This window comes from Mercenaria mercenaria, chromosome 11 (assembly GCF_021730395.1).
Source record: "Mercenaria mercenaria strain notata chromosome 11, MADL_Memer_1, whole genome shotgun sequence".
NCBI lineage: Eukaryota > Metazoa > Mollusca > Bivalvia > Venerida > Veneridae > Mercenaria > Mercenaria mercenaria.
Genome location: NC_069371.1, coordinates 56,890,165 through 56,907,050, shown reverse-complemented (window position 1 = coordinate 56,907,050; position 16,886 = coordinate 56,890,165). Strand labels below are relative to the sequence as shown.

General features: G+C 36.8%; 2 protein-coding genes across 4 annotated transcripts in view; one reads left to right on the top strand and one right to left on the bottom strand.

Annotated features, from left to right (window-relative positions):
- Positions 1-1,862: 1,862 nt before the first annotated feature.
- Positions 1,863-2,540, bottom strand: LOC123531009 (uncharacterized). Its single transcript, XM_045311787.2, has one exon. It carries the CDS (start codon positions 2,538-2,540, stop codon positions 1,863-1,865), a length of 678 nt encoding a protein of 225 aa, XP_045167722.2.
- An 8,088-nt stretch (positions 2,541-10,628) lies between these two features.
- Positions 10,629-16,886, top strand: part of LOC123531549 (aladin-like) — a 121,248-nt gene continuing 114,990 nt past the window's right edge. For all 3 annotated transcript variants that reach the window (XM_053517496.1, XM_053517495.1, XM_053517494.1), the window contains exon 1: positions 10,629-10,779. The gene's annotated coding sequence lies outside the window, so the exon portion shown is untranslated. The remainder of the gene's footprint in view (positions 10,780-16,886) is intronic.

Here is a 16,886-nt window from a genome sequence, read left to right as displayed (position 1 = left end):
CGGAAATATTGTCGTCTGCTAGGATCTGGTTTGCATGTGCTTTGTCGGTACAAATTTTTAAACTTTCTGTTTAGATTATCTCTTTTTATTACAAAAACAGTTTACTTGTAATAAGCAAAATAATCCTTTTCAACACTGATATTTGAATCAACTTCTTTTTCACCTACATACTTTGTTTCTTTTGTAAATGTTAACTCATACACTTCTACTTTTGTTTTCATAGTAGATAGTGTAACTCCGTCACATTTATCGCCTCTAGAATATATAGTCTAGTTGTTGTTTAAATCCACCAGATTTTCAGAATCATTTTCATCTGAACTTATGTCGCTGTAACATTCTTTACAGCCTACAGTGAATTTATTTTTTTCTGAATTTTATTCCCATCTATTACAGAATCATTAATTTTATCAAATTCAATATCTCCATCTGTCACACTTTTGGAATAATTCCCTTCCTGCACAATTTCACAATCAAATAACTCCCGCATATCACAGAATTCATTACTTTCCTGAACTTCTACCACGTCTTCTTTTTGCACATCTTTGAAAACATTTATTTCTTGGATGTTTTCATTTTTATTTATTTCCTGCACATTCCACTACATTTTCAGGCTCTTTAAATCCTACTAAACTTTGCACAACGCCAGCATTTGTTTTCAAAGCATAACCGCACGTGACATATTCATCCACGTCGAATATTATTTCATGGACAGATTGCGATGTATTTACATGAAGATCCTGGTCAGATAACTCTTGCAACTCGGCTATTAAATTGAGCACAGTGTCGTCATCGCTGACATCTGTTGCACCCTTTGTACTCGTATTCGAGTCGTCACCTCTGCATGCATTTATTGCCTTCATATTTGCGTCTGCCTTACTAAATCGATGATTAAAGACTAAATGTCTAGACAAATAACTTCGCCTGATAGATCTTGATTTACACTTATTCTCAGTACAATTCCAATATTCCAATGTCATGTGTTTCTCTCGTATGTGTCTGTACATTCTTTATGTACTTGTAAGATGACCCACACGTATCACAATTAAACACTGTTAAATCTATCAACGTGTATCAGCTGTGTAAAAACAACTAAACATTTGCTATGCTTTTCAAAGTATATATATATTGAGTGAACATAAAATTATCACGGAAGCCTCGTGCAAATTTACTGAATAGCTTCGGACGGCGCCGCATATGCAATAAGAGGAGCTGTGTAGTTATAGGCTCCATTGAACTTTGACACGGTCAAATAACACTTAATTTATTCTTAAATATTTTGAAGAAATGTAAATGTAACACTTCTTTAATAAAAACGATTGTAACAAAAACTGCGATTTTCAGAATAAAACCCTTGAATATAACTAAAACTGTATATTACTGTCTATTTATATAATTCATATTTCAAACTTCGATAAAACGACATTCATAAATGCTAATTTTCAAAAAAGACACGGATCTTTTTCCGACCATTCTCTTTAGATTTCCGGTCGCTTGATATGCGAGGAATCTCGCCCGCAGAATTGTCATCCTCTGTTGATTTTGTGGTTTGTTCTCTACTTACTTCGAGTGGGTATAAAGCTGACCTATAACACGACCGGAGGAAGTCTGTACTTTAGCTGACCGAATATTTCCGTCACTGCTTGTACACAAATCTGTTATTTTCCCCAGCTTCCAACAACCTCTTGGACAATAGTCCTTAATCAAAACTACCTCGCCCTTACTTGGCATACTCTGTGATTGTACTCTGCTGGATCTCAGTTTTGTCTGCGTCCTTTCACGTAAATTTAGCAAGTAATCGTCTCGTCGAGTTTTCCAGAAACAGTCTACCAATTTTTTTACCTTTTTTCCAAATCATAAGAAGCTCATACTCTTGTGCTTTCAAGTGGAACATAATCTTCGTCGTTCTCGTTGAGGTCGTGTTCAATGGATTGTGTCACAAGTCTCGGATTTAGACACAGAAAATGAGCAGGAGTTAGAACATTTTCGTCAAGCACTTCACCGGTGTAGACCAGCGGCCTTGTATTTACAACTGCTTCTACTTCTTTTAGTAGCGTCTGTAGTTGAACTAGGGTTAATAATTTCTTCCCAAGAGATTTTCGAAGTGCTCTCTTGACTAGGCCTACGAGTCTTTCGTAAAAGCCTTCCATCCAGGGGGCTAATTTAACTATAAAAGACCACTTGATGTCACTATTGGTCGATAAGTTTTGAACATCCGTACTTTTCAGAACTCTTTTCCACACTGTGTTTAATGTTTTGCAAGCACTTTTGAACTGCATGGCGTTATCACCGATGATTTCAGTTGGTTGACCTCCTAAAGAAATGAATCCTTTCAAGGCTAGAATAAACTTGTCTGATGACATATCTTGTACCACTTCCAAATGAATGACTCTTGTAACAAGGCAAGTGAACAAACAAACCCATACTTTGCCAGTATTGCTTTGTGATTTGATATAGATCGGACCTAAATAATCTAGCCCTAATTTTGAAAATGGGGTAGACATTGTAACACGTGATTTCGGCAAAGGTGGCATCACAGGCATTCTGTATGGTCCTAATTCCACTTTTCGGCAAATTGAACATTTAGAAATAACCGATTTCGCCGCAGAGCGCCCTTTCGGTATCCAGTGCCGATCTCTTGCACTTCCGGTGATTTTTCATTCCTAGTGAAGATCACGGACGACAACTCTGCTCGGAGATTGACCCAGTACTCATATCTTATGTAACTCAAAGTGTGTGATGTCACACTAAGAAGAGTTGCTTATGAGCTCTGTCTATGACTAGAGAGGTAAATCTGCTGTTTTAGGAAGCAAGATTGTAGTAACTGTGTCTGCATCAAGGTTAGCGTTTTGTAGTATCCCACTGCACCGTAGCACAGCATTTTTGTCAATAAACAGGCCTAACAGACGTTGCAAGTTATTAGACTTTTTTCCCTGATATAATCATTGAACACATCTTCAAAGAATTACTTTTGGACACATTTGATCCACATATTCTCTGATTCTTTTAGTTCGTGATTTTTAAGAACTCCATTTTCATTACACCTCTTTCCCATCTTGTTTACAAATCTGAGGACTAAGGCCGTTACTCTGATCAGCTTTGTAACTGACGAAAATCTCTCACAGTTAATGTTGCATAGAGTGTGCATACTTTTGTCACTTGCTTCTTTCTCGGACTGAAACACACTACTTTCCTTGCTTATCTTGGATTTCAATTCACTTCTGTATACATCCTCTGAATCACTTTTTATTTCAAACTCTGGATCTGGCCAACTATTTTCTGGATTGTGTAACCACTGCGGGCCATGCGGCCACATATTATAATCCATCAGATTTTGAAGAGTACTCCCTCTGGTTGCAATATCAACAGGGTTATCCTTGGATCTAACATACTTAAATGTGATGTTTATATGATTTTTAATTTCATTAATCCTGTTACGTATAAATACTGTAAGATTCTTTTCACACTCTAACCATTTGAGTACACACTGTAAATCCGTCCATAAATAGGAACATTGCAGCGGTATTTGCAGTTGTTCTTTAACAAAGTTCAGACATCTTACACCTATTAGAACATCCATCACTTCTAACCTTGGAATTGACATGCCTTTTGCTGGAGTTAGCCTAGTTTTCGAAAATATCAACTCACTCTTTGTTTCCGTTTTACTTGACTGGAGTAGATAAATTGCTGCACAATATGCTTTCTCTGAAGCATCACAAAAGCATAACAATGTATATTTCACATTTTCATCTCCTAAAGTTACACATCTTGACACTGAACATTCTGGAAGCTTCTGTAGATCTGACTGTATTACGCACCACTTTGCAAGATCATCGTTGTCAAGCGAACTGAAGAAGCATTTTACCTCTGACGGTTACAGGCGATAATAATCCTAGAGGGTCATAAACTGATGACACTGATTTCAATACCTGCCACTTTGTTACACTTTCATAATTAACACATTTTCCAAGTTTCAGAGACATACAGTCAGTCAGTCAGTCTCAATATTCCATTGGTCATGCTTTTACAATCATTTTTGTCTTGGCCAGGTATGTTTTCATTCACAACATTATCATTAGAAATCCATTTTCGCAAATTCATTGATGCTTCTTGAAACATTGACTTTGCTTCTCTATATAACTGTAATGCCTCTTTGGTATTTGAACATCCGGTAATCGGATTGTCCACATAAATATGTTCTTTCAACTTAGTGGCAATATCTGTTTTGTACGAATTTAGATGATGCTCTATGGTTATCTCAAGTAAAAAAAGGGCCAGAGATAACACCGAAAGGTACCCTACAAAATCTATATTCTTGTAAATTCCCATTGCCTACCGGTGTGTTATTGATATCTTTCAGCGAGATTAACCTTGTGACAGCCCGCCCGCTTAGCTTAGTAGGGAGAGCGTTGGTCTACTGATCGCGGGGTCGCGAGTTCGATCCCCGGGCGAGGCGTATATTCTCCGTGACGGTTCGATAAAAGGCATTGTGCACTCATTCGTCCTCCCCTTCTGATAATTCATGTGGGGACGTTGGTAGCTACTTGCGGAGAACAGGTTTGTACTGTTACAGAATCCAGGAACACTGGTTAGGTTAACTGCCCGCCGTTACATGACTGAAATACTGTTGACAAACGGCGTTAACCCCGCCCCCCCCCCCCCCCCCCAAAAAAAAAAAAATCTTGTGACATCTTGATCTTCTTGCAGTCCTATCTGACGAAAAGCTTTCTCAATATCAGCTGTTATAGCAGCCTTATGCAACCGGAAGCGAAGAAGTATGCCACAAAGGTCATGAATCATGACCGGACCTATGTATAAACGCTCATTTAATGAATTATTTCCTTGTCTAGATTCGGCAGATGCGTCGTAAATTATTTATATACGATTTTGGTTGTTGACTTCTGCGGTGTAATAGCTGCTAGATGTGGAATATAGTGTTTTCGTCCAGTTACATTTCATCTATCTTCCTTTTCGATCATTCCCTTTGCGAGTTGATATTGAATTACTCTGTCGTACGTCGACATTAAGTCGGGCTTGTTTTTCATACGTGCTACAGACGATTGTAATCGACAAAGTGCAACTTCACGGTTCTCTGGTAGTATTGGGTTATCTTCCTTCCATGGCCATTTAATGTGGTAACGTCCATCTCGAAATATCAGCGTTTTCTGGAAAGCATCACTGGCCTTTTCATCACTTGTGCTTGTTTGTATCTCTGTTATTCCTATACTTTCTACATTCCAGAAATCTTCCAAGTCGGGCTTTCTGGGTAAACACTTATCCACCGACGAAAATACTTGAGTCAATATGAGCATGTTGGTATTACACCTTTCCTCATCATAATTTAATGTGCGACTACTTAGGAGCCATTCAAGCTTAGACCCGAGGAAATACAGTCCTGGTTGTATTTCAATTTTCTGGCTTAATACAAAATCTATGTAGTAATCGTTTCCGATAAGTAAATCTACGGAAATTGATTCACTACTTACTGGCTGGGTATCTACTAACTGCAGTGTGCTCACTAGGCTTTCATATGAAGACGTAACAACCTTCATAGGTTTTCTGTACATAGTTCCTGCTATATTCGGTACAATATTAGCATTAACTGTTACATAGGAACCGTTTTTTAAGTTTCACCTGTAACTTTGTTAGTGGTGTTTTGATCAATTTAGGTTTATTGCTTCCAAATGCCATCAGTTTTATCTCAATCTTATGTGTTTCTCCTCTTTCAAGGCATAACTCTCCTGCTAGTTTCTTGGTTACGTACGTCCTGTGAGATTCCGAATCAAACAGAAGTCTTATCTCTTTTTCACACACACTGTTTTTATTTCTGAATTTGTTCTGGCCGTTTGCATGATCACAATTTCATCCCTAAACATGAAAGCATACTCCTCAACACATTCCTGTTCTGTATCTTTCTGGGACTTCTCATCTGACAAATGTGCACTTTCATTTAAAGATTTTGAAACAATTGTTTAAGGACAAAGACTCCTATGGTGGCTATCTTTTCATTCTCATTGCCTACCTACTCAAACGAATCCCAGAATTCGAGCCATTTTATATCCGGCAAATGAAACAAGATCTGACTTTGGTAACATTACAGACGTTTTGTCAGTATCGCGTTTAATTTCTTTTTTATAGACTCTTTTTGCTGAGCCTGTTGGCTTAACATGAATTCTTTCATTTGATTTTGCATTTCGAACATTTGTTTATCCATGAAAACTTCAGAAGGCTTGCTTTCTGTTTTACCTGATGTTCTAGGGTTATCCTTGAAATAGTTCAAACCAATACACACTTTTTCATCTGTTTCACTCAAGTAAAAATCATCATTTAACACTTCTTCAATGAATTCTTCTTCACTTTCATCTATCATTTTCAACAAGTTATCTCTTTGTTTATCTAATTTTTCGGAGTACAGTCTGAGAAAATCTATATATCTACTCACTTTTGATGTCAGTTCACACAAATCCACTTCACTTATATCACTTCCCAGTAACTCCGAGCCTTTCAAGCTCGGTCTTGAATGCATTTCTGTACTTTGTGCGCAAGCCTTTGTTGGTTCTTATCATTGCCTTTGTTGCCATATTTACTTTCACTTTTAAAATCCTTTGTTTTATTGAAATTTATACTTCTTGTATGCGTTTATTTTTCTTTATCCCGAGTTCTGGCGCCATTCAATGTAGTGAAGGCATCTTTATTTTATTTATTTATTTTTTTACCTTCAATTACATATCGACATTTATTTGAAACTCTTTTTATACACTTTAAATTATTACAAAAACACCATCATAATTTATATTCATTTTATTACTCTAAAGCACAATTTATATATATTCCATTTAGATTATTTACCAACTATGTCAAACATGATTTAATCCAGTACAGTATAACCACTTTCCTGTTTCTTACTTGCCACTCTCTTAATGAGAAAATAACTACTTTTATATGCTGGCTTTAACAAAGGCAAACAAGGCAAACAATAAGAGGAGCAGGCTCCTCTATACAAAGTTTAAATAACACAAAGAGTGAAGCCTTATACAAAAAGAGGAGTTTTTATTCAATGTCCATTGATATAATAACAAAAGAGGAGCTGAATGCTCCGAAATCTATATTTAGTTACAGATTATGAATATGTAAAATATGCAAATATTATTCAGATAATCAAATACATTTGAATAGTAAATTTAAAGTCTTTGCGATATTTGCAACAACTGTTTTGGGCGTATTTTTTTTTTCTTCAAAAACTGCATATCTATAGCCTTAAGATTACTAATTTCTGGCAATTAGAGGTAAACATGAACACATCTAACAGTTTAAATGTGTAATTTGTATGTAGATCGGATAGAAAACGACGAAACAGGGCAAAACAAGACTACAGTTAGGGTAACTGCTTGAAAATTATGTCGTGACAGCTATTTTTGGCAAAATCTGGCACGTTGTCTTATGTTACCAAAAATGCCATAAAACCTTAGAAACTGTATTTTTTTCATGCATTTATGTTGCTTGTACAATTGAAATGAAACTGGCACAATGTCAGAGAAAAAATGTTTTTCTTATAGGCATATAGACACTAAACAGGAAAATGGTGCGGGGAAAAAAAGGTAGTCGCAGATTGCCGGATGCAGATAATCCTCAGTTTTCTTTGCTCTGTAGAGCCATTTTCCTTATTTTCTTTGCAATTTTTTGCTAAAATCACATGACAGATCTATGCTTGACATGTAAGTAGCATTTTTACACCACTTTTCAAATGCATTAACATCTTTTAACCTACTATGCATATTAGTTTAATCATATTTTATTGCTGTCTGTTTCAAAGATACACACAATAGTACATTCATTTTTAACACACAACAAAAACAAAAGGGTTGGGCTACGAGTTATTTCAACATCAACATACAGCCATTCCCATAGAAAGAATGTTATACTCCATAAAACAGATTAAGAAGGTAGGTTACCTTGTTACAAGGGTAATTTCAAATTAGTTGAAACGCTGCATTATTTTGTATTTCGTGTAATATAAAGTTTTAACTGCTTCAATCTCAATGTCGTTTGTCTCTGTCCCTTCAAGTTCAGTTTTTATCCAGGTTTGAAGAACATGACCCTCCTAAGGTATTTCATATTGAAAGAAGAAGGAAAATACGGATATTTAACACTTTTAAGTGTATTTTTGTTTCATTGATATCCGTAGAAGTCTGCTTAATTGATAATTTTACTAGTATGCACGTTAGCTTTCTAATATAAGCTTAAAATGTATATGTCGCGGGGCTCGTGTTTCCGTGGTAACGCATTTTCTCTCATTTTTAAACAACTATGTATAAAAATAGGGGTTTTCGACAGCTTCAGTGCCATTCTGTTACTGACCGACATGGAATATTTGGGTAATATTATTAGCAAAATACCAAGCACTTTACATGGTACCCTTTTTTCTTAAAGTTTAAAGTAACCATGGCAACAGAGATGTTTAAAATAGCTTATATCTTGCTTTTTGTCGTAATTTCTTATTAAAAATATTGAATAAGATTATCTTTCTAGTTGACGTATAAACCTACCTACACCATGGATTTAGATCAACCTGCATACAACACATATATAGTCTGCTTTTCACTGATCATCAATTCGTAAACAAGGGAGATAATACTAGCGAGTCACGTACATAATGTGCGTTTCAGACGTGGACTGACCAGAGTCCATGGTCACCTACAGGTGCCAGAAGGTACATTTCCGATTTCCTATGAATTATTATAGTCTATTTAGGCTACATAAATGACTATAATTAAGTGACGCTCAACTAATGAAAATTAGCGGACTTAAATGGAAAAAATCTGAGCTAGGAAATTATGCTTGACTGTTTACATATACAATAGACATGTTACAATAAGGATTTGGGGAGAATCAGATTCATCAGTTGAATAATTCTGCTTCATCATATACGGTTTGCATATTTGATAGACGTATGTAACGGCCATGCGATTTAGATGTCCAGCATACTTATCGCAAACCTCGTTGATCTGAAACAAACAAATGATCATCTTAGTATTTTTAATACTTATCTATTGTTCATGATATTTATTTACAAATGAGTGAAATGGCCTGTATATTGTTTTGCTTACATTGACTTGAACTCGAAAGTTTTTGCCCATTCTCTGTTATTTTCTAGGACTGTCATCTTCAATGCGTCGTCGCAAGTACGCGACAACTTTGCCGCATCTGGATACATCGTGTGAGAGATCCGCGAAAGTTTATCTGGCTCATCTTCTTTCGTAGTCTCGGTTGACTGATCCTCTAACTCGTCAGATAGCGTTTCTCCTGACCGGACAGTAAAAAAACTGTCAATTCTACTCTGTGACATGTTAGTAAACTTGTACAAAACCACAATGTCTAGAAGTCCCTGAAATTGTGAATAAATGACTTATAGTATGATGATATAAATGTCTGTGACTTTCAGTAAGGTTATAAAAATTACCTCACTTAAATTATTACGTATATACTTAATATTTCTTGACATTACAAGACTTAGTTGAAGTTATCCAAATACAACCGAAATAAAGACCATTTATATATCTTTTTTTTAAAATTATAATTTAAGACCATTATGCGCTTCCGTAGATTTTTTTTCAAACAGCCTATCACCTTAAAGATTATTATTATTTAGATTTTTTGCCATTTGCAAATTAAGCTTTGAGATGCATATAAGTATGAAATAATTGTAGAGTTCTACACTTCAAAATAATGAAAAAATATTTAGTTATTATAAACAACACATCGTCCCACAAAAAAAACATTACATTTTAACATGTACAAATGTTTCTCCGAAGAACAGTAGTGGGACATGACAATGAAGACATAAAATTATTTTAAAACTTACCTTCAAAATATATAATTATCTGCGAAAATGCTGGCGTATGTAGACAAAACAAAACTGCAAAACACTTTCCTGTCACTGTTGTGCAGACGACTTTGTTTAGGTTGTTAGTGCCACTGGTCCGCTATAAATGTTGGTGTATTCTGCAGTATGTGTAAACTTTTTTTTTTTTTGTCAGAATCATGTGGATTCAGCCGCGTACTCGCGTATAGGCAGCTACGCGCCTGCGTAACGTGATATACGCCGAGTGTTGGTATGCGCTAAGCATTGGTCTGCCCACTCTAGAAGAAGATTTACATCTACATGATTCTTCCAACAATCATTAACGATTATGACTGGAAGGCGCTTGTCTGGGCAGTGTTAAAAATGAGAAAACTCATTAGGTGCAAAGAATAAAAATTACTACAGGTGCTAAGTTAAAAACATAGTGAAGGAAGTTACTGCAGATGTACAGTAGCCAGTCGCTCAGCAAATATGTTGAGGCTGGGGCTGGACTGTACATATTGAGGAAGGCCATTCCATAGTCTGATTGTACGGGGGAAGAAGGAGTTCATGTGGTATTGAGTACGGGACTGTGGAATTAGGTAGTTCAGGTTTCTGGTCGGACTTAGATGGTTATGGTCGACGCATACATGATTAACCAAATAACCAAAATATATACAGTACCAACAAGATATTTAATCAAGAACAGCTATTTAGTTTGTTGTAACCTGTTTAAACAATGCATCCTTTTCGCATATAAAAGAGCTTTTCGGATCATTTCGTACTTTAGGCGTACCGGCTAAGACTGGTCCCCTGCGAACTTAAAAAAAGCCATTTTGAATGGGAACCAATATTGGACAGGGAACCAGATTAACCGGCTAAGAGCTCTTCACAAAGAAGAAAGCCGGTGTTTTCGAAAACCCTGTCTTACCTCAGAAATTGTTTGTTTCTCTACAGTTTTATCTACTTTTATTCTTTCATGTGAATTAGACCTTGAACTAAGACCTGACACAGGCCTTTTGTTCATCATTTCATGCCACTAACAGGTTTAGGAGTAGGAAAGTGGTATCCCGACTAAACCAGTTTCCGACCGCTTAACAAGTTTTCTGTCCAGCTTTGTTCACATTTCATGATTTGGTTCATTGCCTGTCTTAACTTTATCATGACATCACAGTACATTAGGGGTTCTAACTGACAAATCAGAGAGCTGCATTTTCGAGTACCTGCCAGTTTCTACTTTGGTATAACAAGCAAAGAAAACAGAAATAACAAATATAAAGCGGCTAAAACGAAAGATAAGCAAATGTTAGGCATATTCAAACATAAATTAAAGGAAATGTCTATTCTTACAGTCCGATAGGAATAGCCTCGCAGGCTATTCTTACGGCTCTTCCGTAAGAATAGTGAAAGCCTGCAGGTGGTTATTCCTATGGCAGTACAGTAGAGATGTATTACCGGTAACTGTGGTACCATCTTCCCGTGGTACGATACCGCGGTACCATCGGTGAATACCGGTATTTTATCAACATTATCCCTACTTCTGTTTATTTTTAGCTCACCTGAGCACGAAGTGCTCAAAGGATTAGGTGAGCTTTTGCCATCGCCCTGTGTCCGTCGTCGTCTGTCCGTCAGTCGTCCGTCCGTCGTCAACAGTTTGACTGTTAACACTCTAGAGGTCACAATTTTTACCCAATCTTAATGAAACTTGGTCAGATATTACCCTCAATAAAATCTTGGACGAGTTCGATATTGGGTCATCTGGGGTCAAATACTAGGTCACCAGGTCAAATCAGAGGAAAGGCTTGTTAACACTCTAGAGGTCACAATTTTGGTCCAGTCTTAATGAAACTTGGTCAGAATGTTACCCTCAACAAAATCTTGGACGAGTTTGATATTGGGTCATGTGGGGTCAAAAACTAGGTCACCAGGTCAAATCAAAGGAAAAGCTTGTTAACACTCTAGAGGTCACAATTTTGGCCCAATCTTAATGAAACTTGGTCAGGGTGTTACTCTCAATAAAATCTTGGATGAAATTGATATTGGGTCATCTGGGGTCAAAAACTAGGTCACCTGGTCAAATCAAAGGAAAAGCTTGTTAACACTGTAGAGGCCACATTTATGATAGTATCTTCATGAATTTTGGTCAGAATGTTAATCTTGATGGTCTCAAGGTCCAGGTTGAATCTGGGTCATGTAGGATCAAAAACTAGGTCACCAGGTCAAATCAAAGGAAAAGCTAGTTAACACTGTAGAGGCCACATTCATGACCATATCTTAATGAATCTTGGTCAGAATGTTGATCTTGATGATCTGTAGGTCAAGTTCAAATCTGGGTCAGGTAGGGTCAAAAACAAGGTTACAAAATCAAATCAAAGGAAAAGCTTGTTAACACTCCAGAGGCCACATTTATGACTGTATCTTCATGAAACTTGGTCAGAATGTTAATTTTGATGATCTTTAGGTGAAGTTCGAATCTGGGTCATGTGTGGTTAAAAACTAGGGCACCGGGTCAAATCAAAGGAAAAGCTAGTTAACACTTTAGAGATCACATTTATGACCATATCTTTATGAAACTTGGTCAGAATGTTAATATTGATGATCTTTAGGTCAATAGGTCAGGTGAGTGATACAGGGCCTTCATGGCCCTCTTGTTAATTTACATTGTCTATGTAGTCTACCGTAACAGCAAATGACACCATGCATGATTTTCCGATTTAAATCTCTGGAATTCCCATGCTACTATTATTAGTTTCCAAAAATAACCACCCAATGGTACAATTGAACATGCATGATCGACCACGTGATACCCAATCAAAACCTTCGAAAACCTCCAGTTATTCCTTATAGACATGATAGATGGATGACGTCATGGGCACACTTTTCTGGTCAATTCGGCGAGTCCTGACTTCTTATTTAAATGCTGATACATTGTAGTTTAAAATTTCCCGGTATGTATTTGCATGTATTCAAAAAGAAATATATAGTATGGAAAAAGTTGAGTCGAAATTTATTATTTTTTGTTTGAAAACAATTTGATGAAGCCTTCATGCTATTTGTAAACATAACTTGTTTATCAAACGGGTGCACCAATCAAACTTCAAACAAGTGCGACCTATATACATGTGACCCAGTGCTTCCCTAGAGACAATATGGCGTCTTCCGACAAATACACGCTGGTAAAAAATTCTAAGGGTCATTAATCTTATTAGTCATTAGTCAAGTTATTATTCCAGTGTATTTTTCTTTTATTCTAGTCAGAAAACTAGTCTTCGTTGTTGCTCATAATAAAGTAAGTCTTTCTGAGAGTTTTTCAATATTTTTATGACCACTACCATAGCTGTAAGTCTTACGATAATAATGGTGGTACCATGGTAATTAGGAAAAAATGTGGTATACCGCAGTATTTTTTTCAAGGCGGTACCCAGCCCTACAGTACAGTACATTTTACTGAAGTCATTCAACTGATATATTTTCAACCGATTTCGGAAATGACGTACATACATGTAATCACATTTGGTCACTGTGTTACAAATAAAATGTCAGGTCTGAATTGATGCAAACATGTCAACCTAATGCGTGACAAATGTGAAGTATAAAACTAAATTAAAGGGCAATAAACATGTTTAGAGTGGTAAGAGATTTGTATATAATACACGAAACATAGATCTTTAATTCTCTAACTGGTTTAGTTGAAAACACTTGGTCAATATTTTTTAGTGTTTCAATATTAATAAGGTATGTATTTACATCTATATCTGTACAACCAACAATTGTTTTCCGATTTATTTAGAAGACAAATTTCAGTTAAATAAGTATTTTACACTTACGATAAATTTGTTGTATTAAAATTGTTTGTTTATGTAACAAATGGAAGTAGTAAAATGTAATGAAATGCGTTACACTACCAAGGGAAATAACTTCCCCTTTTTGTCTTCTCTGGATTGCCTTATCGGAAAAGTGAAGAAGTTGGGTGAAATTATATCAGTTGAATGAATTCAGTATGATGTGCAAAAAACACAAAACTGCCATAGGAATAACCACCTGCGGGCTTTTCACTAATATTACAGGAGAGCCATAAGAATAGCCTACGGGACCGTAAGAATAGCCACTTCCTATATTAAATGACAGTGGTTAAGAATGGCATGGTTATATGATTATAAAGAAACTTTCATGCATAGCACATATAAGCACAAATCTGTAAAAAATAAGTACATAAGTAAAAGGGAAATGACATACATATATTACACTAAATAGTGAGTTTATTGAATAGAAGGTGCTAATTTGGCAGCAGCTATATATAAAAGATAAGTAAAAGGCAAAAGAAATTTTTAAAGGCATTTTAAGATTTAGCGAATGCCAGTAGCATATTTACTACGGTTGGTGTAGCCCTTAGCACCTTCCTCTAGATCATATAAAAAGAAGCACATAAAAGACTAAGTTTAAAGCACATATAAGACTAAATTTAAAACATGAACAAACTAGGTTTAAAACATCAACAAACAAACAGAACACTGTCTCTACTGCAAACCAGATCACTTGGCTCTTACTGACATTTGAATGTCTAATCTGCCCAGCCTGTGTACTCGTCCAGCTGACAACAGATAGGCTTCTCCATGGCAAATAGAAAAAAGCACAAAGGGCATCATTGACTGGCAACAGGGGAAGCAGTCTTAGGCATGTACATAAAAGCAACAATAAAAACAAATGCCAAAGAACATTGCAACAAAAAACATACACAGTAAACTAAATCTTTAAAGAAAGAAAAAGCAAGCACATGCAAAGCCGGACAACAGATGAAGCGGTGTTTAACTATTCACACATGGCACATTTACATTTTGGGCCTGTCCAGGTGCGGATCAGTCGGGCAAAATCCTTGTACTGATCGGTTGTACGTAAGTCATTTGGCAGACTGTTCCACACCCGGGCAGCCTCATAGCAGAATGAATTCTTGCCATACCTTGTTGTCCTTACTTGAGGTGTTTCCAGGATGTTTGAATATCTGAAATTATAATTAGAAGATTTAACAGTTACCAGAGATTGTAGATACTGTGGGGATAAATTGTGTAGACATTTGAAAGTTTCAGTTGCAATCAAACGTAACCTGTTGAGATGTAAAGTGGTCATGGGAACCCTTTTTAGCTCGACTATTCAAAGAATAGTAGAGCTATTGGACATGCCTGTGTGTTGGCATCCGCGTCCCCTTTTTTCGACTTAGCTGTTTTTGTTTAAATTTTTGTATGTAAGCTGGTATCTCAGTAACAACTTGTTGGAATGGATTGAAAGTTCACACACTTATTCACTGTGATAAACTGACTTACATTGCACAGGTTCCGTAACCCTATTTTGCTTTTTATGCCCCCCTTCAAAGAAGGAGGGGTATATTGTTTTGCAAAAGTTGGTTGGTCGGTTGGTCTGTCTGTCGGTCGGTCGGAATGTAGACCAATCCGTTTCCGGATGATAACTCAAGAACTCTTGGGCCTAGGATCATGAAAGTTGATAGGGAGGTTGGTCATCACCAGCAGATGACCCCTATTGATTTTGAGATCTGTATGTCAAAGGTCAAGGTCACAGTGACCCTGAATAGTAAAACGGTTTCTGGATGATAACTCAAGAACCCTTGGGCCTAGGATCATGAAAGTTGATAGGGAGGTTGGTCATGACCAGCAGATGACCCCTATTGATTTAGAGATCAGTATGTTAAAGGTCAAGGTCACAGTGACCCTGAACAGTTAAACGCTTTCCGGATGATAACTCAAGAACGCTTAGGCCTAGGGTCACAAAAGTTGATAGGGAGATTGGTCATGACCAGCAGATGACCCCTATTGATTTTGAGGTCAGTATGTCAAAGGTCAAGGTCACAGTGACCAGGAACAGTAAAATGGTTTCCGGGCAATAACTCAAGAACGCTTGGGCCTAGTGTCAGGAAAATTGATAGTTAGGTTGGCCATGACCAGCAGATGACCCCTATTGATTTGGAGGTCATTAGGTCAGAGGTCAAGGTCACATTGGCCAGGAACAGTTAAACGGTTTGTGATCTTCTTGTCCAAAACCATAGGGCCTAGGGCTTTGATATTTGGTATGAAGCACAATCTAGTGGTAAGATTGTTCAGATTATTTCCCTGGGGTCAAATATGGCCCCACCCCGGGGGTCACATGGTTAATTAACCAGGTTTTCGAGTTATTAGATTGGGGTATGTCGTTGGTCGGGCGGGCGGGCGGCGTCAAACTGATGTTTCCGGTCAATAACTTTTGTTTCCGTAAAGATATTTGAATAAAACTTGGTATGTATGTAGCTTATATCAAGACAAAGGCTGGGATTGATTTTTGGGTTTCTGGGGCCAAGGTCAAGGTCACTGTTACTTAATATAGAAAAAGGGTTTCTGGTCAATAACTTAACTTAGGAATGAGCTATCTTGATGAAACTTGGTGTATAGAAAACTTATATAAAGTTGTAGCTTGGGATTGATTTTGGCGTTTCTGGGATCAATGTCAAGGTCATTGTTACTAAAAATAGGGTTAGGGTTAGGTTAGGGTTAGGGTTAGCATATCTTCTACATGCATGGAGGGATTTTGATGAAAGTTGGCACAATTGTTCACCATCATGAGAGGGAGTGTCATGCGTAAGAACCAGGTCCCTAGGTCTAAGGTCAAGGTCACACTTAGAGGTCAAAGGATACAAGAATGAAAACTTTGTCCGGAGCATATCGTCTTCATGCATAGAGGGATTTTGATGTAACTTGGCACAATTATACACCATCATGAGACGAAGTGTCTTGCGCAGTTACCTTCTTTAGAATTACTTCCCTTTGTTGTTACTATAAATAGCTTATATTGTAACTTTTTCATTACTAGATGTAGGGAAAAATCGAGACCACTTTTCTGTAGTACAACATGCATGTTACATCCAATTTTGGGGTGTATTTTGACCAATCTCTACCTGGTAAGGATTTCTGTGTGGACTTAATTTTTTTTTTTTTTTTTTTTTTTTTTAAAGATTAACTTCCCTTAGTTCAAAATTACAATATAAGTTATTTATAGTAACAACTTA

Excerpts from the sequence above, each read along its gene's own strand:
- LOC123531009 (XM_045311787.2), bottom strand. The coding sequence starts at position 2,540 with ATGCCTGTGATGCCACCTTTGCCGAAATCACGTGTTACAATGTCTACC.